This window comes from Anoplolepis gracilipes, chromosome 5 (assembly GCF_047496725.1).
Source record: "Anoplolepis gracilipes chromosome 5, ASM4749672v1, whole genome shotgun sequence".
In the NCBI taxonomy this organism is placed as follows: Eukaryota; Metazoa; Arthropoda; class Insecta; order Hymenoptera; family Formicidae; genus Anoplolepis; species Anoplolepis gracilipes.
In genome coordinates this window covers 1,046,925-1,071,508 of record NC_132974.1, presented here as the reverse complement: position 1 = coordinate 1,071,508, position 24,584 = coordinate 1,046,925, and the positions used below count along the sequence as shown (strand labels likewise).

The following is a 24,584-nucleotide window of genomic DNA, read 5'->3' as shown; positions in this document are numbered from 1 at the left end:
AAAAATGGTTGCCTATTTTTTTTGCACTTGCTCATATACTAAGAGTTTTGTAAAAAAAAAAAAAACCCAATACTTAATGTCAAGAAATTCATTAAAATAATTAAAAATTAAGTGGAAGAAATGGTATGCTCAGCGTACTACTATAAAAAGTTAAAAAAAATGGCTTATCTCTAATGGCGGGAAGTAAATGCAGACGAAAAAAGAAGAGCCTCGGCTGCATTGCTCGGATTATTGCGAATCGTAAGGAATACTTGTTGCAGTCGCATACGATACAGAGTAACACAGTAGTAATTCGCAAATGTCATTTCAATTTCAATCGGTATTAGTGTACTATTTTAGTGTATAAAAGACATGTACGAGAGTTTGGTGTACCGTGTCAGTGATGATGTCTGGTTGTGTGTTGCTGTTGGTGTCACGGGTATCGGACGATGTGTGTCGTTCAAATTGCTGTACCTCTGTATGACTTAAGTTGCACTGATTTCTCGTTACCTCATTCATGTAGGACACCTCTGACAGTGGGATATAATAGTAGCCCAGAAAACGATCCCACAAGAATCCTTTGCACCATACTTCCACCACGAGCCCAGCATTCATGTCATTCGTTTCGCTGTGTAAGAAACAAGTTCCATTAATTTCAGCGAGGTCACAAAGAGAATTATTACGCCGTGAAATAAACAACTATGCTTTTTGTAATCTTTATATAGTATAAATTAAACGTTCGAAATTCAACAACCGAGAATTTTCTAGCGTCAAACACTGCTGAGCGAGCCAAGATCAGTAATAATATATCTTCACGTAATAATATAAAGGTCGACATTAAACAGTGAGACAATCTCTTTTTAATTCGCCAGCCAATTTTACATCATTTTACAAATCTTTTTCTCTTCTCCCGATAATTCATTTAATAACTTTTTCAAAGAAGAAAAATAAGGATCGTAATGGACTGAAGATTTTGTCTCAAAGAAAGGAAGAGTTCGTCAAACTGAGGTTAATAATGTCATATTATGAAAAAGAAACACGTTTCTTCCTTCGTAATTTCATCGGAAATTTTTGCGACTCTTGGCTCGGCTCCGGAAAATTCGCGACCCGTCGACGAACGAGATTGATTTTATCCGAGTTGGAGTCTCGTTAAATAAGACCGCGATTAGTCTCAGATTCTATTAGATGCGCACAAATTACTAGATAGTTATTGTCCTAGATATTTTATTACCGGTGCACACGCGATAGTTTACAATGTTTTCGAAGAGTGCAACGCCATAGTAACCATGTGAGAATTTTTAAATTAAAACACGTTTAATTTGATAAAAATTTTTCATGAGTTCTCTCTCATGCTCTACATTCTTGCGTTTAACGAACATCTGTGTGAAATTAATTATCGGTAACTTACAAGAGGAAATCTTGTTCCCAGCATGGATTGGCCCCTTTCACAGTGACTGTCGTTGACTTTACATTTTGTAGCTTCAACGTTACGTAGGAGTTGAACTGCTCCGCTGGAATTTGGAACGTTCGATAATATATGTTTTTAGCCAGCTAGTTAAAATACAACGCGAATTTTACTACTCACAATATACGAGCGAAATATATTATTATATTTATTTATTACAACGGCAATTGTTCAACAAAATGTCTCAATTAAAATAACTATATTTATTTATTAATATATTTATTATCTATAATATATTTATTATTTATAAATAAATATATATATTACATGTTTGTAAAAAATTCAAATTACAATAAAAATTCTATCGCAAAACATAATTCATCTTTTTACATAATTTTATTATAGATAATACATATATATATATATATATATATATATATATATATATAAAATTAGAAAAAAATTCTTATATATAAATTAGATGGAATTCTTATTGTAATTTTAATTTTTTTATAAACGTATATTAGTGAAATGGGATCGTTTTGTTCGTGATTTGAAATGTTTGCGATGGTATCTTCACGGTTTATATGTCCGAGAATGAGGGTATAGGGAATAGAACTATACCATTAAGTTGGAATAAGTTCCGCCCACTGCATCTACTGTACATGCTCTCAGCTGCACGCCTTCGATAAGTCGCGCAAAAAGCGGAGGAGCGAGGTTTTACGAGCCGCGACACAATGTTTCGGGCACGGGGTAGTGCGTCACCCTCGACATTTTACTTTACGAGGCACGAAATTGTCTCCGAGCGACCGGCGAAATATGTTCAAGGGTCGCGTTCCACGGCTGACTTTGGTAGCCATCCACACACGCCGAACTCAACGGAGAATTCGGGCTATTAATAAAAAATTAGACGCGACATAAATAGAGCTCAGCGAAACGTGAAAATAGCGCGCAGCCTCTCTTGACCTGAGGGGCTATCAAATATGGTACGAATCGAATCGTCGTATACATGATAAGAATAAAGAGTCTCGACGATAGAGGAGAGTTGCCTATATCATAACATTCAAGATATTTTAAATTATATTTCTTATTTGACATTAATTTATACGCAAGTTAATATTGGATATTTTTTGCTTAATATTTTAGATCTACTACTAAATGTTTAAACTTTTGTCAAAAATAAATTTATTTATTATAATAATCTTTATATGACATAGTATTAAAAAATGGGTTCAAGCAACTGGTCTCGTAAATCGTATTTTCTTTAAAAATCTAATAAATTTGCGAATAAAATAATGAAAAAGCATTGATGAGAAAAGAAATTAAATATGTACTAATACATATTTAAACATATTGAGAACAAATAAAAAAATATTCAACATATAATAATTACGAATTAACAATTTAATTAGTTTATGTATTATATCATATTTGGTCAATAACAAATAAAGAAGAAAATATTCAACATAAAATAATAGTTATAAATAACATATTTATAAGTAATAGATAGGATAATAAATTTTTGTATTTTTTGATACAAATTTTCTCAAATCATATCGGTATGATTAAGAAACTTTGTGATGGATTTAGGAAATATGATCGGTTTATTAATAAATATTGATGTAACCTAACCTTTATAATAAATGTAATACATACATAAAATAAATGTAAAATATTCTACAATAAATCTGCTTTTAGAAAACAAATTAAAAAACCTATGTTGTTAGATTATCACAATTGATACAAATTGGTCACGAGTTACATCAATCAAACTTGATTTATTTAAACGTTCGTAGCACACGTAAAATAAAATATAATCTAGGGGAGCTTTTTGTTTATATTTCTCTTTGCTCGTTTATTTCATGTTTTTACCTTTAGATGTTTACATTCATTAATTATAAATAAATTAATGAAATACAATTTAAAAGACCAATATAATATAAGCAAGTCTCTCCTTTTTTTATTCTTCTAAATAAAAACCAGAATAATTTTGAAAAATAATTCGCTTATTGTTATTGCAAATATATAAAGTAAAACACTCTTAAAGCAATTGACAACTCTGCTTTATGTACCTATGTTTTTATAAACGGGAGACGCAAAGAATAAAAAAAAACGAAAACCAAGGGCTTAACTTTGATGAAGCTAAGTTTATTCGTGATAAAGAGAGAGTTATTCATAATATGAATGAATGCACGATCGATGCATTCAATAAATAAATTCATAAAACTAGCTACTTTTAACGTTCGCAATGCGAGTGTAGACGTTATCGTTACTTCAATCTTGCAACATTGCGTGGAATAATAGTCTTTATATGTCCATTCCGTACAATGGCACATACGTGACGCGCGTGGTTGGATATTAAAAAAATACAATATAAATGCAAAAGTGTGGAGGCTGTCAAGGTTACGCGCGCTCGTCACCGTAGAAAATATTGAATAATATTAAGGTATTAATCGACTGCGCGTATAAAGTATAAATTTAATAGATTTATAACACAATTTATATAAAGTCACTTTAACAAACTATTAAAATTATTCATTTATTTCTCTTCTACTGAAATAATTTATAAAATTCATAATAAGAGGAAGAAAAAAAAACACATACAAAGTATTATCTTAGATTTATATATATATATATAAAATTCTCTCAAAAAAGATCTCTTATATCTTCGTAAAAATTATTTCGGTATAAGCGAAACATCACGACATGTTCTGCTTGAGAAATCATATAATCTGAAACTTGGAACCGTTCCAATCACGCGGGCTGCTATAAATTGTTGATGGATTTTAGAAGCGAAGCGTGAGTAAGAGCTTTGATTTCACGGCTTGTCTCAATCCCATTTTTGAGCACACGATTACGCACGCGGTATAATATTTCGCTCGAATATAAATTTGAGAGCAATCGAGAAACAAATCGATTAAATAGATGAACCCTGAAGTTTCCATCTTCTTAAGACGTAACATTCCTCATTTTTGTTGCCACATGATACGAACCATCCTCGCAGACGAAGCGCGCCTTCTTCACTGCAACAGAGAGAACAAAAAAAAGGAATTATAAATTGTAAGTTTTGCGGGAAAAATTACGAAAAAAACATTTACATTCTCTCGCGTTCAAGCAATCTGAGCTCAATCTTAAAATTGTGAAACTTTCGAAATACCTAAAGAGTAAACTCTGCTGTAATCAAAAAAGGTTTATCGTTAATTAACTCCTTCTCGCGTACGTGCACTTATCGGCGATTATTACATCAACATTGTATTATATACCTGTTTACCATTATTTCAACGCGAATTATCGGGCTATGTAATTACTTGGATCGTACCGATTACGTTTAATAAGATTTAAATATGCATACAAAGAGAGGTCAAGCGATGTAAAATCATTCACACACCCGGTTATTACCTTCATGATATACACCACACGCGTATGAAGTTTCAAATTGAAATTCCGCCACGAAGAAAATTCAACCCGCGTGGTATATGTATACCTTTGTCGCGTGGTATTACCTGCTCCGTGAATTTTCTATCGACTTTTTTTGTCAATTATTTATAAACATCCCATCCTGCAAACACATTACGGATTTACGTAACGCGAATATCTAAGCGAAACGAATCGAGTATTACGGGCCATCGGAAAAAGAAGTTTGACAGTTCCCAGTTTTTATAACAAAAACATTTTTCATGAATAGGTCAGGGAGGAACCTAGTAGTCTATAAGAATGTACATAGCAATTTTACACAGCGATTTAAAGCAATGACCTGTGCTAATAAATGCCAGGCAATCTGTGTATCGGGAGCCTGTGCGAGTAAACTACCCTTAGGATTAATCTCCGGCGCCCGCAAGGACGGTAGCATCGACAGCGTCCACGATGCATATGTAACAAATGATTGGGGGGCGGGAGGGGGAGGAGGGCTCAACGCTGATAATGTTCAGTGATGATAAAGCGGGTCAGCCGTGTATCCGCAGGTCACAGTTCATAGAGAACTTTTTCCCGCTCGACACAGACGCACCTTTCTATTTTGTGCGCGTTTATATCGCGCGCGATTAATTAAAAGAGAGAGAGAGAGAGAGAGAGAGAGAGAGAGAGAGAGAGAGAGAGAGAGAGAGAGAGAGAGAGTCTGCGGGTGTAGGAATATTCTCGTCGCCGGGATATAAAATTGTCAGCCACAGGAATGAGCTAACGCTGATGTCACGCAAACAGAAGGGAACCCTACGGCCGACCTATAATGCCGAGAATAATGAATCGACTATTACATCCGCTTCTGATAGCCGGGAGGTCGAACACGGTTACCTTACACATTGACAGTCTCTCCCTCTCTCCTTCTCTGTCGCTTCCTCCGCCTCTTTCTAAATAAACTCCTTGATGAATTAATTGCGCTCTCACTTATTTAAAAATAATTCAACTCATACACGACGCTTATTTATTACTTGCGTTCACGCTTTGGCAGCCGGCCAGTTACTATTGAAATCCGATATGCAGCGTGAAAACCGTGGCCGATATTAAATCGACTTTAAGAATGTTTCAATAAAGCTCAAATGGCGGCGCATATTGAGCTTGGTAATTGCATTAATTTCGACGAAACGCAAGCATATTTCTAACATTTAATCCTTACTCTGTACTCGTCATTTGTGCGTCCGTGCAATTTCTACCAGCATCAATTCCTCGAGAAGGAATGGTCGTAGAACAATATATTTAAGAGCAAATTATGTTTCAAATTAGTCTGGTCTTTATTTAGAAGGAACGTATATATAAATGTGTTTTCAGACTTTTTTAAAATATTTTTACCCGTGATAAACGCGTACGTTGACCTACCGTACGGTTTGTGGGTGGCAAAGATAATAAAAATACCAAAATAATAAAATAAAGAAGAAAACAAACGTAGCAAAAATAACAAAACTGTCAATTCCTCGAAAACGAATAAACAATATATTTACATACATATACATATATGTAATTATATAAAAGTAAATTATTTTTTAAATTTATTATTCCAGTCTTTATTCTAAAGAATCAAAGAAGGTATAAAATTTTGTAAAATACTTTTACACATTGATAAACGCATCGGACATACGTTGACCCACCTGTACAGTTTGACGTGGCAAAAATAACAGAACGGAGTAAGGATTAATCACATTCGGATTCTACGATTTGGCTACGAATTGTCTATACGCTATTAATGATGCAAAAGCCGACGGATAAAGAGTATGCAACGATTTAAAGCAAAACAAAGCGTCATATCAAAAGCTGTATGCGCGAAATTGATAGCTCGGGGCGCCAATGATATACGTAACACAACACAAGGATGCTCGTGTGTGTGTATGCAAGAGCGCGTAGGCAGATGCACGCGCGCACGGCACGAAAGAAAAGTGAAACACAATGACGTCAGCTTTAACGCTTCAGTTGCGATCTTTTACCTTCGAACAACTCGAGACAATGGACGTCCGGCATATGAATACCGTGCCAAGACCGCCGCGGTATCGTTGTGTCACACACGTGCGCACGTGCGCGCGCCCGCGACTCGTGAAATTCACCCTCTTCTGGCTCTACTCCCATGTGCACACACACACACACACATACACGCGCGCGCGCGCGCGCGCCCAAACACAAACGCGTCTTTGTATAGCACGTACACGTGCGGAGGACAAGCGCACGTATATATTATAGGTGACACAACGCTTACTTTTCATCCTGCGGCAGTTTCCTTCGGTGACGACGTTGCCGTGCCGGATGAAAACGGATGCAGAACGATAGGCGACAGACTAAAAGAGGGAGGGAGGGAGGGTAAACGGGGTGGAAAAGCCGGGAGCGCGCGTTAGACACGGTGTTATTTATAGGCCAGGCCGATATTAAAAGCAATATTTACGCGGTACGCGTAAATGCGATATCTTATCGCGCCTTATCAAGGTGCCGTTGGTTCTTTCAGTAATGACCAACGTATACTTCTTTCTCTCCTAAAGCCAGTCCCTTGCCCTGCATGGTATCCCCTATATAAGTGACCCTTCGGTCGTCCTCTTTATCCCGTCCAATGACATACTTAGCGCGCGCGCGCACGCACGCACGCACGCACGTTTGTGAAAAGAAGGAAATAATATATTCTTTAAATATTTTTCTTGTCCCCAAATATTTGCAAGATATTTCTCAGATAATATTTTCGCCCTCGAGATACTCTCGAAGCAATATTCTCGCTCCTTCGAAGAAGATGGCTTTACTTTATCGATTATTTCGTTATAAAATATATCACATGAATTTGAATGGATTTATATTCGCGTTATATAAGAAAATTGAAAGAATATTTGGAATCTCTTATAGATTTTGCCGTGTCTCCTCTCTCGTGTGTTGTGCTCGTGCTTGTCCAACTACCTTGCATCCTTCGTATGCGTTTGCGCGAAGCGCAATCGATGTAACGGGTATAATGGGTCGCGAGTGTACCTCGAAATGTATGCACTTACGTTCAGTTGTGTCTTCAATTAATCATTTTCTTTCGCGACACGTCGTAATGAGACTCTCTCGTCTGAAAGTATAATTAAAGATGGCAGGGAGCGTGAAAAAAAGAAGAGAGAAAAAACTTTGAAATACGGAATAGAACGGTGCTGTAAAGTCGATTAAACGCTACAAGAACCCTCTATCCCTGGTTGAAGGTAAATGCACAGCTGGCGCAATTCTCTTAATGAAGCAAATCGGAAGGCGTTTCGAAATTCTAAATCGCTTAATGCAGACAAATAGAGTTTAATAAAATCTATCAGATCGTTTTAAATAAGATTACGAAAAGAAAAATATTCTACTGTGCAGTAAATGAAAACGTTCGCGCATTATGCATAAAATATCGTATGCATCATCGTCAACATATGAATCACCAAGTGCCAATTCCGCGTTGCGGGTCCACGAATTATCGATTTTACATTTTCGATAAAAGTCAGAGACGCGAGGCACAGGAATGGGACTTTATAGAGTATTTTAAGAGCGAAAAAGAATAATCATCACCATAAATCAGATTTGAAAGCGTGTTCTCGATATTCTGAATACGCGAGAGTGATAAGATAAACCAACCACGTGATTATCACGCGACACACGGATTTTCCAGAATCTCCCCTTGTCGCAAACATATGGCCCTTAACAATGCGATGAATTTTGGAGAAAAATTATCGCTAGCGCGATATTCAATCTCAACTATATAAAGTCTATATATTTAATCTTTAGTTTCGCAAACACACAAATGTTGGAATAGAATATTCCTTTCCTCTCTGTTTAAAAGATAAAAGTTTTTAAATGAACTCGTAGGAGTTAATGTCGAGCGTATCAGCACTTTAGGGAAACAAAAACAACTTTGCAAAGATAGTTTCTAAATAAAATATCGTTGTTTCAAACTATAATGTAAATCTATCGACTTTTATTTCTAGAGAATTACGATCTTTCACAAAGTCGATTGAACTTGCACTTAAGATCTCTTATCTCTTTTCATTTAAGAATGCTCTAGCATTCTTGAAAAGCCGATAAGAGCAATCCAATGACACAATCGACAAAATTATACGCTACAAGTAAATATAAAAGTATAATTTCTAATAATCTAATAATATAATTATGCAGAAAATGAAAACCAACATGAACATCGAATAATCTTCGAAATATTTCATATTATTATGAAAATATGAATTTCCTAGATGCTATTAGTAACGTGTAAATTCAAATTTGTTCAAGCATTAAATAATCATTGCATTTTTAAAAACTTATTATACGCCTTTGTGGATTAATTAAGGTAAGTTTATTCTAGTTACCGCGAGATGAAAATCTGCAAGATAAGAGAATATAATAAATAGTCCAATATTTATGCTAAAGGAAGCATGTCCGATGTTATCGCGATGATGTAACATTTTTTTTCTGCAGCGAGTCTTGCGAATTACGAACGACGGAGCCGCGCGAGATGTAATTAACAGATTACGCGTTAGCGGACTTCAAACTAACGTAAATCTCGTACCGATAAATCTGAAGCTTCTGTCGGATTACTATTTCGCTAAGTCGGCGTGTACATAGTGCACTACATCTCTATCTCTCTCTCTCTCTCTCTCTCTCTCTCTCTGCACGCTCGGATTTGATATATTTACTGGAACTCTATACGTCAGAATAATTTAGAGGGTTCGTGTGGAGAAGAAAATTCACGTCATAACAACTCACTCACTATATATCTTCATTACTTGTATTTATTATTTGTAAACATTATTTGTAGAGAAATATTTCATCTAATCAAAACAAATTGGAAACCGAAAATTCTACTGCGCTTCTTGTCTATCAGGATACTGAAATTTTGTAAAAAAAATTCTTTGAAAATTTCCTATTTTTTTCACATTTTTGTTTAAAATTTCAAATAAAGAAAATATTTTAAAGATCTTTTGGTGCAACTTTCTAAAATATTTTTCATTGTATCCATTTTCTAATATTTTTAAACAAACTACAGAGTTTTAAGTTTCAAGTGTTAGATTTAAAAACGTTTTGAAAAAAATGAATAGCTTTTGTAAAATAAACATTTTTCATTTGTTTATTATTATAACATTGCAATAAAAAGAATATCTACTCCACATTCAATATTTTGTTAAGACATTTAATTATCAGACACTGTATAAAGTATAGATATATATTTTAAATACATTTCAAATATGTAATTTATAACTTAGCGGTGGATCACCCATTGCTTATAATGTGAAAGAGAATATTATCAAAGAGAAATTTAAAAAAAATTCCTTGAACTCAAATAAAATTCTTACAAGAATTCCCTAATTTCTCTAGATACAAAAGAAATGTCTGAAAATTCAGATTTTCCATGTTTTTCTAGATAGTAGACATCCTGATTTAATGTATATAATCCGACTTACTTCTCTTATTCATTTCAATCCAGATAAATGATATATATCTAATCGAGAGAGATTAGCGAAAAGAAGAGAAAATTCTACTGTTTCTATTTACATAAGAAAATGCAGAAAAAAATTAGAATTAAATAATTCGCTTAATATATAATCCGACTTATTTCTCGCACTTTATAATCCCGATAAAAACAGATGATTCGCATTAATGATTTGCTCTGCACGGCGCATTAACCCTGCGGAGGGAGCGATGAACAGCGGTTTTGCCGAAGTTTGGCCTCGCGCGTCCGATAATTCCTTCGATAATATTGTTTTCGCGCATAATTAACTCCGTGGGTAGAGCGCGCGTGGCATCGATGTGCGGCCTCTCTGTGCACGTCCTCTCTGTCATGAAATTTTCGTCAGACGGTCCATTCCCCCAATATAATATCGATAATCGACAGCACGATGCGACCGCACGAAAATGCCCATCACACACACACGCGCGCGCGCGCGCGCACATACATACATGCATACGCACAGGACGAAAGTTATTGCAGGAGATGAGACGTGGAGATAGGATCTCTTCTCTGGCCTCGTGCCTTGACGTCAGGGAACCGGGACGAATTATTAATACCCACGTTGTGTGTGAATTGCATTCGCGCGGAAGTGACAGGCGGAAAGTTTCTGTCGCCGACCGGATTTCTCTATATGCGACATTTATATGCACCCGTTATTAATATAGCAAGTGCCTGCATATTAAGTACGCGACTATCGGAGATACTATCAGTTTACTATTTCCGGTACTTGTCGTCAATAAAATCGGCTTAGCGGCAAAGTTTCCTATCAACGATATCCGTCGATCGCGCGCGGATTTTCCGGCGGCCTTTTATCGGAAAATACAATATAAAAGGAAAAAAATGGAGAAGAGGAGGATCGGGAAAACTGCGTGTCCAAAGACTTGAAACTCTGCTCGATAGTCCGAGCTATTGCATTTTCCCCCACTCGCGATGGAGTTCAAGGACCCCTATTTATTATGACGAAGCCGGTATCCCTTAGATAGCTTCACGAACTCCCGCTGGAAACTCGGGGTATTGGATTCCGATCTCCTCTACACATAAAACGTACTAGTTATATAACGGTGAGCGATAGAAAATGGAGATGGATTGCGTCGAGTAAAAACGAGTAAATTCATATGTAATGATTAATGAGTTATATGAGAATTTTTAGACCAGAGTTACAGATAATTTTCAAAAGCCGAGATTTTTACGATAAAAGCTCTTATCAAATGATACTTTAAACAATAATGCGGTTAATAATAATAGACAATTTCTTTTAGAAGCTGTTTATAAAAATTTCAACGTCATTAATTAACGATTATCTTGCTTCAAAAATGCACTTGCAATAATGCAATAATGACATCTATAATGATATTGTTTAAAAAATTAGATAAATATAAAACGTTAATATAATAAGAATTATATCAGTAATATTATTCGTAAATACCATTAATGTCATTATTCCATAGGATAAATTCTGTATCGAAGGTTTCTGCACTAATCATTGCTCTTTGTAGCAATAAACATTCGTTTGTGAATATCTACTCTTGCGATCAATTCAGGTATATCGGCGTCGTTGTACACAAAATGCCGCTAGCTATCTGCAAGGGTTCGATCAAAGCGTTCCAAAAGTTCATTCCAGCCGAATCCACATCGTCCTTTGAGAAGCATCGGAATATTCGTCGTCAGAAATATGGCGAGTCGTTGCAAGTTCGTTATTGCAACTTTTGTAATGCCCCTTAAAAAGTTCTTTACACCCCTCTTCCGTCCTTCACTTAACTCGAACAAGTTGCAGCGAGCGCGAACTTAAAAACTCGAAGAGCTCGATTATTATGAAGGAAAGCTTTCGCGAACACGTTGGTCATCGGAGCGAGAAGTACAGAGTGTATATATAAGCCGTTCGATAACCCTTTAACACATCGCAAAATTTTTCGTTTGATAAACGAAACCTCCATCGGCTCGGAAAAGTGATTCCCGTTCACCGAGGTGCGAGAAACGCAAGCAAAAAGTAGCCCGTCGTTTTCCACCATCGATAGTCGACACAAGTTTACGCAGAAAATTTTTACTCGGTCAGATTAATTACTATTTTTCACACAAATTAGCTTCTTTACTTTTATTCGTTCATCTAAAAAAAGTACACCAAAAAATTTAGCATCAAATTAAAACCTATATACTTCAGTTAATGCGATTATTATTATTATACGTTTCATATATGTTAAACGAAATATATAATTTTCTTAGAAAGAATATTATAATTTTATTTTAATATTGTAATAGTCATCTCAAGAATATATATTGTTATCTTAATTTTATTAAAATAATTTTTTGTTTAAATATATATATATATATATATATATTATTCGTCCATCCAACATTTTTCTTCTCTAAATAAGAATATATTTTTCTCTTGGTAAAATTATATTAAATAAATTTGAACAAGCAATTTGCATTCGTTTAACGCTATATAATCTCATTTCAAGATCCACATGTCGAGAACAAAGATATTTCAAGACAAGAATAATCTATTTTCTGTGTAGCCACCATTAATAAAAAAACGAATGTTGCGTTTTATTGAAAATATATCGACGAATTCTTAATAGAGAAATTAATGGATTATTCGTGTCAATACAAATTCGATTAATTGCTTGGAAGTTTCGCGTACATCGATACGTTATTAATGTTACAGCGTACACAGAGTGACTTTGCTTTAGTATTCGCAGTCTTGTGAACGATGGTCAAGTTTCAGCGGTTACTGTATTTCACGCTGCTTCAAATGCCGACACGATAAAGGGAAAACTTTTGCCCCGAGCAAGTTACATTTCTTATTCGCCATGTATCCTATTTTCCTCGTAGAATGCTTAGAAACTGATACTAACACTTCTTATAGTCCATATATAGAATCGTATTATATAATTTATAAAAGCTTCTTGATGCCTGAATAATCGTCGTACTTTACCAACTAAGTTTCAGCATCTATAGAAAAAAAAAAAATACATGGCTATTTTGTTGCGTAGTACACGAACGGAAATAGGTAAAATATTTTAGAAGTTGCTGGTTTCGAGAAAACGCTCGCGGAGAATCTCGTTTCCGAACGTTGGATAAGATCAACCTTCGTTTGCGAAAGGCGACGGCGGTGGTTTCCGTCTCTGATAACGTTTCCTCTTTCTTCTCCTCAGGGAAACTACTCGCACGGATACGCCTATATATATTCGAAGAATGGATGCGCACGTGTGTGGATTAAAGTGTGCTACCGCAAAATCGTCCACCGAAAATTCACGTTTAAGGAGATGGAAGGAGCAAAGGTAATGCAACGTAACGTGGATAGTAATTTTCAGCGTTTCTGAAATCAATATTCCACGTGAATTTTCCCCCGATGAAAATTCTCGTTCCGTGTCAACACACTTCCATATAAAAAGTATATTATTATTCGCACGTATACCTTTCTATTCTTTATTTCAATTTATAATGGTAATTTATTATAATTTATTTCAAAATTAAAATTTCTTATTTATAATTTAGTTCCCATGTAACTAATTTATAATTTATATAAGATTCGGGAAAGATACGTCTATTTAAAAATAGAATGTGATCAATCTTGGACAAAAAAAAAAAAAAAAATTCTTACATTATTTGTAGAGGATATTAAGAAAGAAGCTATAAGGAAAATCACGCTCTCTTCCAATTGCCGCATAACAAATTAATAAAACTAAAAGTTTTATTACTTTCGTAAATTGAAATAATAGCAGTTGTGGAAATGCGATTATTACATGAAATAATTTATGAATAATTTATATAAGATTCAGAAAATGTAAAATTAAAAAGTGATCAATCTTAGAAAAAAATTCCTACGTTATTTGCAGAAAATATTAAAAAATATTTTAAGGGAACTCACGCTCAGCTCTCAAATGCCGCATAATAAATTAATAAGAAATAAAACTTCCGTAAATTAAAATAATCGCAGTTGTGTGAAAATACGATTATTACACGAAATATTCTCGAGGAAAGAAGTTTGTGAGAGACGAGCAATTCGTGCCGAAGCATGATTTCTTTGTGATTTTCTTTCCTTGGGATTTTCATGTTACTGTAGGAAGAAATGCTGCTTCTTCAACACGATTTTGCAGCAGCGACAACGCGCGAAAATAAATGTCCGCGCGGTCGTTAACGCAGACAGAACGAATTGCCGTCGTTATTGCGAGCATTTCATCTCCATTAACGATGACACATTTCCGGCGTCGACGATGACGATGATACGTTATAAGCGTGCATATGTAACCCTGTGCAAACGCGAGCGAGCGACAGAAGAACGATAGAAAGTAGGTCTCTGCCAGAGACGTCCGCCATTGAAAGCGTTATATTTTTGCTGACGGGTAAGATACTAGGAGGAGATTTATGTACAATGACAATAGCGTGATGCACACGCGCGCGGCCGAGAAAACGGGCGCCGGAAAATCATCTCGCTAAAGAAAATTCTTTCGAATTTCGGATAAATTTTTTACAATGCACGCGACATTTCGAATTACTCTTGTTATTGCAGACAAACGAGTCCGAGTGTTTGTTTTTCCTCTTTTTTCACTTCTTTCAGAGACAACGAGGAAAAATGCAGAGGCGAGCCGTAGTATTTCGAGTAGCGAGCTTTTTAAAAAAATTAAGAAGACACGTGCAAAAAATGAGAACTGATTGCGAATGGTAGCGCGAAGGCGATCATAAGTATAAAGAGAGTCTGAGTGGATTGAGCTTGAGGAGAACGAAAGAGTTTCCTTTTCATGTAATGGCACTCTTCAATCACTTCTTACTCCTTGTAGACTTCCACTTGCTTTTACGCTATCACTTTTTGCCCTCTGCTATCATTGTAGTTTTTATTACGGCGCTTTTTCTTATACGTGTATTACGAAAATCCTGGAATTTTTCTTTTCCAAAAAAGAATTTATATTTTTCTCAACATATTTACATGGTTGAAAAACACATGTCTCTTTAAAAAAAATTAAATACTATAATTCAAATTTATTTAATTATTTATAAAAAAATTTATTTATATATATTATAAACATAATTTCTGAGATTATAATACTTACACGTATCTCGTCCCACCAATTTTTCTCTTCCAAAAAAAATTTTACATTTCTATCAACATATTACATGGTTGAAAAACACATGTCTCTTTAAAAAAAATTAAATACTATAATTCAAATTTATTTAATTATTTATAAAAAAGATTGATTTATTTATTTAAATATATAAATATATTATAAATATAATTTCTGAGATAATAATACACGTATCTCGTCCCACATACATGATATTCATTTTATTTTCCAGAGATAATTTTTAAACATGAAAGAATCGCTTTAACCAAACCGTGAGGATCTAAATCTAAAATTAAGGAGAGATAAATCTCAATCTAATGCAAAGCGTAAAATTTGCCTTAATCGCAGCCACAGCGGCTTGAGTCCGGGTTTGATCGTGATTTCCGCGTGCAAATTGCCACCTTCTTAACGATACGTCGCTCAGAGTTCTTTGTAATTCGCTCGTCCTACGAAGGAGGAGCACGAAGAAACTACCGAATATCAAATCGCCTCGATTAAACAACAGCACCAGGTTAGTTTTCTCCCGCATGCCTAACATCGTCCCTCGACTCGCAGACAGGAGAAAATTCAAGTTAGTCGGGCTCAGCCCGGTAGTATATAATGCGGGAGAGATTTACATAGGTCGTACCACCTGGTAGATACATCGCTGCTCGTCGTTTACCCGACCCGAGCAGGGTAAGAGAGGAGAGGGTGAGAAAGATAGAGAGGAGGTGAATCGCGCCTGGTGATTGCGATAGCGGTTTGCGGGCCGCGAAAGACGAAGACAGAGAGGTCGAAAGAGGCGGTGGTGGATGGAGCAGAGAAAATGGGCTGAGAGGGAAGGGAGGGGACGGCAAAAAAGCCGCGCTAGGGGCTGGCGGCGATGGCGGGCGGCGAGTGGGGTCGAACCGAGCGCTCTGTGGCTGAAGGAGGGAATGACCCCGCGTACACCGGGGTCAACCGTTGCACTATGCTCTCCGTGTCTCATAGTCATGGACGCGAGCCTCGCGTTGATATACGGGGCTAGCCGTACCGTGCATATATACCAACGACCTGGAAGAAACCACCACCTGAATCCTACCAGAGTCGGATGTTGCCTCCGTCTCTTATCACACTGTCGCGTATACGCACGAGTCGCGTATACGTCGACTCGCTGATGATATTTATGAGTACACGCGGGATGAAGAGACAGCGCGAGACAGGGTTGGCAGAGACATTATTTCTCGTTACATTCAGTCAGTCGATATACTTTTAGGTCGCTCCTTTTCTCTTGGAGAAATCTCTTCTTGTTCAGACGACGTCGACTGTATCTCTTACATACGAAATATATATGTGAGAAAAAATAAAAACCCGACAGTGAATGTTTTTATCTAGATTCATGAGTAAACAACGTATGTGAAAGCTTGCGGAGAATGTAATACCAGGGAAGGTACATAGATATCACCATGTCGTTTTCGCATGTCGAATTTTAGATCTGCCGGAAATATATACCGAGCGCAAGAGCATCTCTCTGACAGCTTATCGCGCGACGTTATGATAAAGTATGGAATTGCATATCGACATTTCTTAAAACTGACAACACATTACTATACCATTAATACTAATATAAAAGAAGATGTAAAAAAAAAAAAAACGCTCTTTAACGTATTTCAAAATAAATTATAGGATGTCATCGGGGGATGTATATCAGAATTATAATTCAGAAAGCAGCAGCAAAACTTTTTCACGTATAAAGAAGAATAATACAGATAAAAATGTGCGAAATTTCCACGTATATATATATAAGTATCTGCCGGGTATTCTTTCGCGAGCGCCGAATTACGTCACAATGTCAGATCTTACAAAAGTCAGTATCGCGGAACAGCGAGCCACCGAAATGGCTTTATGCGCGATCATATTTCTTGGCCAGCCGTATCCTATATTTTCCGTCTAGAACAGCAGATATCCGTGGCAGTATCAAGTCATGACGGATATAACTGTCCTGCATCCATCACAAAATCAAGTTACAGTTACGAGAATGTTCTATCTGTGCAACATTTCGATATCGATTCCACGTACATCCGCATTTAGTACCTATGTATGTATGTGTGTGTGTGTGTGTGTGTGTGTGTGTGTGTGTGTCACAAAATACAAGACGCTGTATAAATCACGCTTCTTAGTCGATAATCGAGCGCGACGCGCACGAGACAATGAGAAGGAGAGATATACGATAACGGTAAAGGTAGCCGATCGATTTGCAGTCTCGTATCGCGCGTTGTCGCGTGCTGTTAGATTATAATCCAACAGCAGTAGCAGCTGCCGCGATGCATTGTAATTTCTCCTCGGTATATATGGCTGAGAATTAAGTGCATCACCTCCGCCTGATATGATAGCGCAGCGGGAAATGTAAATGAGAATTTTTCGTGATACTTAATGCCATGTCACAGCCTGGCACGCCATCGCGGACCGCCTCTCCAATTAACGCAATTAGCGATTTCATTAGCGTTAATTACATCACGCGTCTATCTGGTATCTCGCCCCCCCCTGCCGCTTCTCCTCCCCCTGGATACGCTCATCCCCCAGCGGTGCAACAATGATTGATACGCGGAAAGTGCGGAAGTTGAGTTTCCATCCCTTTTTTTTTTTTTTTTTTTTTTTCCCTCACGACACGCAAATCTGGAAAAGGCCTGGAAATCCTCTTTGAACTTTTCTAATAGAAAGAAGTTTTTACCTCTCCGTCGAAAACCTTGTAAAGAAGTCGAAACGGTTTCGAGCCGCAGCCGCCGCTTTTTCCCTCTACGAGAATTTAATAACCCTCTGTATCACTCATTTTATTCCATTCCGAAATGCGAGATTTTTTTTAATTTTACACGCTGTTACTCTTAATTACACTTTGCATTCTCAAAAGTCTCGTTACTTATTTGATCTTTTTCTTATTAATGTTTTACTTTACCAAAAGTTATTTAAAAATGAAGAAAACTAATTTTTACAAGAGTAGTCGAAATTCTTGATCTTAATTTTCCATTCATATTTATTTTTGTACTTTAATTCAACTGTCAGATTACTTTCTTTTGGAAATTTTTTAAATAGCTTTTAAGGTTTGTCGGAAGCTCGTTTTTTAAACCTTTAAATAGAAAACTATTTTTTTACTGCCTATTTGAAAAGTACAAAATAGAAACTTGTTAAATTTTAAATAAACTCTCGAAAAGATTCTGTAAAAGTCTGTAACGCAGCACAAATGTGAGAAAATTGAGATTGAAAATAAAAAGAAAATGTCGACTCAGATTTGTACTAATAACTAATCTAAATCTAAAATTATAATAATATTCCCCGAAGGATCTAAATTTGGAAGGCTTAAAATGGGAAAAGGATTTAACGAGGCTCAGGTTGCTTCGTTAAATTTTCAGTTACAAATCGACCGGCAAATATTTCATTCATTAACTCCGGCAATAGTTACTTCATTGGGAGTTTGACAAACGACATGTGTTTGGAGAAAAGCACTCACCCGTTACGCTGAGCAGCGACATGATCGCGGAGGATCCTCGGTTAGTCGGCTCAATTTCTCCACTTGTCCTTAATCGGCCGAACAGTGATATTAGACGTAGAGATCCGTACGAAATTGATGCTGCTTCACGATGAGAAAAAACGCCGGATATACACTTTTTTTTTATATATATATATATTTATATATATATATATATATAATTATACGATATTACGTGCCTAATTAATAATTCTCTTTTTCTCTCTCCCTCTTCCTTTTTTTTTTTTCTCTATCTATCTTTTGCTCACCGTGCGCTTCTATCACGTATACGATATACGAACACGAGATGTGCATGCATACATATATATATGTATATGATACGCGCGTGTCGAGTGGTCGCGATGTACGCGCTGGTTACACACAAATGAAAGTTTGCGGTAGGTTCAACACGGCGATCCGTTTCTCCCTTATCTCTCTCTCTCTCGCTCTCTCTTCCTCTAATTATTTCACGTTGTACACAAAACAGTTGTAAAATCTTGTTTACAGTCTGTCTGTCACAGCTTAACCGTTGCGATCACGACAAAGTGTTCGTCCGTACCTTATCGCGCTTATACGGCTTATCTAGATCGACGGGCGACCTGGCTGCTCCTCCTCTCTGTTCCTCTCCTATACCCGGGTTCACCCCCTTCCACCCACACTCGCAGTGTGTACACTGGCCGATGACCGTACGTGACACGAGTTCCTACGTGCTCGTCTCTCTGTAACACTGTTTTCTCTGTATATACCGGCGCGATGACGATCGATCGCGCGGCGAGAGAGAATGACTGTTATACACCAGCGATTGATTCGCGAAAGGTCGATTCGTGGATTATTATCGTTCGTACCCCGCCGCGTTAATCATCATCGCACTATGCGTCATCGTGCGTAGTATCGTCGACTCGGCGAGTAGTAGTAGCCAGGCACTTGGTCACGCGCAACAACGCAGTCCATTCTGGCGACTGAGAGGATGATGGTCACTGTTGGCTGTCACTAATGCCCCGCTATTGTCCGCGTCCGCGTCGAGGATTCTAGGTGCTATTACCAGATCGAGCAACGCGGCTACGTATTTGCAATGATAGCGATAGTAGTACGGCAGCGCCAACGCGATTACCGTGGAGCTGCTGCTGATCCGGTCGGTGCTGTTGCCGTTGCTATTGCTGTTGCTACTGTTTTCGTTCCCGTGTAACGCGCGACGGCCGCAATCCCGAGACAACATCGCCGACGAGACGTAGTGGCGAATTCGGCCGAGCGTGTCTTGCTTCAGGAGGAGGAGGAGGAGCGCCCACCGTACCCTCGTCGTCGTCGTCGTCGTCGTCGCCGTCGCCGTCGCCGCCGCCGTCACCGCGCTTCTCGTTATTAACATAGTAGCGAGGGCTGCAGGGGATGTGCCGTCGCGCGTCTCTCGTGCTTGTCAGGGGAACGTGCACCACCAACGACGCCAGGCACGTCGTCGCCGTCGCTCCGAGGCGCGACCGGTCACGCGCATTTCACCACGGTACCGCGAAGGAACGCCAGGCCGAAAGACACAGGGAGATCAAAGAGAGCCAAATGACAGGAGGAGGGGGAGCGGGAAGGGATAGGAGCGAGAGCGGGAAAAGAAAAAAAAAAAAACAAGGGGACCGCACTCGGACGGGAAGGATTTGGAGCGAAGGATGGGTAAGGAGAGAGAAGAGAGAGAGAGAGAGAGAGAAGAAGAAGAAGGGAGGGGAGAAGAAGGGGATGAAGGGACGAAGATTGGAAGAAGCACGCGGGCACCGTGTAAGAACTCGAGAGATTATCACCGAACACACAGTACAATCCGTGCATACACCGTACCTTCCTCTCTCTTTCTTTCTCTCTCTCTCTCTCTCTTTCTCTCTCTCCCTCTCTCTTCCTTTCTCTCGCTCTCCGGGCACTCTCCGCTCGCTCTTCGCCGCTCTTTATCGCTCTTCCGCGTCGATCGCGGCCGCGTAACCAGCACGCCGCACTTCTTCGTTATAGAGGGGTATGAACGTGCGACATAGCGTCACCCCCCCCCCGGGAAGCAGGAACCGTGTCTCACGCGCGTACCGAAAGTGCGGTGTCGCGTGCGATCCGCCGCTCGATCTGCCGTCGCCGTCGCGTTAATCCACTGCCGAAACGTTGTTGCGAACGTACGCGGACTGCCCGACGTCGAGCACTGTGCGAACGGAGACGCCTCCGACACGCCGCCGCCATCTTGCTACGTCAAGGGGTTGATATAGCGCCGGCGCCGGCAGGGATGATAAAGCCGGCCAGGCCCGAGCCGAGTCGAAGCCAGCCGACGGTCGTTCCGGCCGAGACCACCGAGACCGACCGACCAACCCCCCTTCGCAGCCCTCTCACTTGGCGGCTGCGAGCCACTCACGCCGGTTAGGTTCTCGACGATTCTCCTCCGTCATCGGCCAGAAGAGGAGCTATATCCTTCTCGATGCGTTCGCATCCCGTTTCGGGAGTGCAACGTCTTCGAAAATCGTTGCAGACCCCCGGGGGGAGGGGGAAGGGGCCCCGGCTGGCGATAATTTGCGGATTCGAGGAGGAGGGTTGGAGTATCGTTGGAATATCCTCTCTTTCTTTCGGTACTTTAATAAGAGAATCGCTTTGAAAGTTTCCACGAATAAATATTCATGGAATATTCAATTGGATTCGAATATTTTCCATGTAAAACACCGTTTTACGCCGTGTATTTTTTTATAACGTGAATATATTGGCGTTTCATCGATTCCACCTATGCAACTTGAATAATCTTAATTAACGATGTTATTCGAGTTCTCCACCTGAGTTTTCAAAGCAAACGCGACGAGATTCGTTTTCATACGATTACAATAGAGGAGGGGAAAAAATGGAGATTAATCATTCGTAGATGATCTTAATCCTGATAAAAACTGCCTACACTGCCATTCGTGATTACTTTACGAGCCGATGATAATCTCTCTTTCTCCCTCTCTCTCTCTTTAATTATTTCGAATTAATGCTATTCCGTCGCTATCATGAAGTAGCTATAAAAAGCTACTGAAATGTAACATGCCACCGGCACGATCCAATTTATGTGCCTGAATGAACGAAAAGTTGCTTTCGATTCCGTATAATATATGCTCTACATGTGGAAAATAAAATTTTATTCTACGAATACACACTCGACACGCGAAATATATAAATGGTATATATCGTATAACGCCCAGACTTTCCCGATATTTCCAATTCAAGATACTCCGAGCATTGGCATTACAGATGGAAAATTGCTTCTCATTAGGATGCATGTGCAAACTGTTTTCTCGTTAGCGTGATAAAGAGTCGTATAAATGCGGGGTTGAACGAGCCGAGGGACACGCAACGACTGGTACTCAAAGTCTCTGTAAACGCCGTCGTAAAATAAGATTACATCACGTCGGCCTCAGTATCATCGAGATAAGGGATTTTGCGCGTTGTCGAATAAAGATATTCAATCTTTATTATTTTAATTAACTACGCGGTCTGTTCCCCTTTATGTCAATGTAACAAGATCGTCAAACTTCCCTTTGTACGCCGACAACCCTACGCAGGTAACGCACCGCGTTAGCAAGTAGTTAGATCGTTTTACGCCGAGCCTTGACAAGTAGTGAATCCCGTTCGTGCGAGACGCGCGAGGAAACGGAAAAGCCCGTCGAGAGAAGCCAACCTCGATATATTTTATTCAGATCGAAAATAGCTAAAGAGCCATATCGAGAAAAATACGTAAAGGAAAAAAATATACGAGAGGAAAATCTTTACAATATTCAAAGAGCAACCATATTTAGTTTTATTACTAATTTATTAACAATGAAACTAAATATACATGATTGCTCTTTTAATGTTGTAAAGATTATCGTCTAGTATATTTATTAATTTAGTTTTATTACTAATTTATGTGTATTTAATTTTGAATTTTTTTAGATTTATGTTATTGAATTTTAAAAAAATATCTAATTTATTAAAAAACCTCAAGTTATATATAATACATTTATATAAAGTGGGAATAAAAAACAAGTAGTCAGTGCTAATGATTAAAATTTAATAAAAACATAAAATTATTAATCAATTAATTATTTAATTAATTATAATAATAAAGTTATTTGATTTAAGTAACACTATAGGAATAACGCAATATTTTAAATCTAACATAAAATAAATAAATAATACATTATTTATTTTATAAACACCTTGCAACACATAAGTCGATACAAGAGATTAAAAGGAAGAAAAAGATTGATTGAATTATATACATGTATATTTCCTGATACGAAATTATTTATGCCCTTGTATTTAGGGCATAAAATACGACTTTGACGCGATAGACTATCGAGCGATTAACTAGAGCTTACAAACACAATTTAAGAGGATCAATTATATTTACACGTGCTGATGATCAACAGATTTTAAATAGGAAAAATTTAGTGTCGTACTATATTGACGTATTTCGATCTGACTATTTTGTAGAAGGAAACAACGTCAGTTCGATGTAGGGCAATTTCATTGGACCAGGGTATAAATAGTCTTTCATGCTCCATAGTTATCAATAAGAGATGCACGGTAGCAGAGCGATGTTCTCTTCAGACATCAAGGCGCGCGCTACTGTCACAACGCTGATATAAGCTTTTTATTCCGCGAGAGAATACAAACAATGGCACTGTGTTATGTCACAAATAATAAGAGCCGGAAAAGAATGCTTTAAAAATACCGGACATTGTCATTCGTTTCATTTCGTTTTCACAATGCATTTTACCGATTCAAGTATATGTCCATATGTCTATATAATTTACTACACGTGGCCAGAGATTATAGTCTTCGTATAACTCTGATGTAATGTATTAAAATTCACATCGCGATTTCTATTTTTCCGCATTTCGTAAAGAGGTAGTCAAATATTGTATGTACTTTTGCTACTAAAATTATCCCCTTTATCTTTATTACGTCTGTGCCATTCTTGATAATATTGTACACTTGATAATATTAGCCATAAATCGCAATTGTCAATAATATACAACTCGAGATTGAATTGCGCGAGCCTGTTAAATAGCAACAATTCTATCTTTATATATTTATGATCGATACAATGTAACGCAGGAAATCCCAAAAGGGACAGTATTACGTGAAGAAGCACGAGGATTAACTATTTATAAAAAAAAAAAAAAAAAAAAAAGGAAAAGCGGCAATCGCTTTGGAAGCATTTTAACTTGGGGATTACTGACTGGCGTGCTCTTCAAATATTGTCGACTCGCGATTCCGGTTGCGCGGTTGTGAAAGGAGAATGACGGAAGAAGAAAAGGCGTGGTGAATAAGAGAGAAGTCACACACAGGATAGACTCGAGACTGCGTACAATGCATAAAACTAAACGTGTGGAGCGTAAATGCAACGCAGAGTGGTGTGATATTCGCGATATGTATGCGCGAGTAGTCACAACTCAGCACTCGTACGTATATATGAAACATTTATCAGACAGCTATATATATATACGGTGGCATTTACTGGCTCATGCGTTTTCCCGATATCGTCGAAGCCGACTACTTCGCGAAATCGATACAATTATTTCGCGATAATATGCGACCCGATTTACGTCATGGGTTACGTCCGAGATGGCATGCTGTTATTGAATTAACGATTAATTGAGAGCTCTTATGAGGCCCAATTATCTTTGTAAAGACGTTTAAGATCCGTCAAAGTGTGTCTCGCGCAAATCCAGCTATCTTTTATACATGTATAATCGATCGCATATAATTTTAAGAGCTCTTAAC

At 37.8% G+C, this 24,584-nt stretch overlaps 2 protein-coding genes across 2 annotated transcripts in view; one reads left to right on the top strand and one right to left on the bottom strand.

The window, feature by feature from the left end:
* The window catches only part of LOC140666236 (uncharacterized), a 91,139-nt gene extending 71,373 nt beyond the window's left edge, over window positions 1-19,766 (bottom strand). Inside the window, exons 1-4 of the mRNA XM_072893192.1 lie at window positions 18,819-19,766; window positions 4,378-4,407; window positions 1,388-1,490; window positions 373-607 (exon numbers count right to left, since the gene is read on the bottom strand). Of these exons, the coding sequence (XP_072749293.1) occupies window positions 373-607; window positions 1,388-1,490; window positions 4,378-4,407; window positions 18,819-18,840 (390 nt within the window). The 5' untranslated portion in view covers window positions 18,841-19,766. The remainder of the gene's footprint in view (window positions 1-372; window positions 608-1,387; window positions 1,491-4,377; window positions 4,408-18,818) is intronic.
* LOC140666234 (unconventional myosin-IXb) overlaps window positions 13,451-24,584 on the top strand; it is a 33,720-nt gene continuing 22,586 nt past the window's right edge. Inside the window, exon 1 of the mRNA XM_072893186.1 lies at window positions 13,451-13,573. The gene's annotated coding sequence lies outside the window, so the exon portion shown is untranslated. The remainder of the gene's footprint in view (window positions 13,574-24,584) is intronic.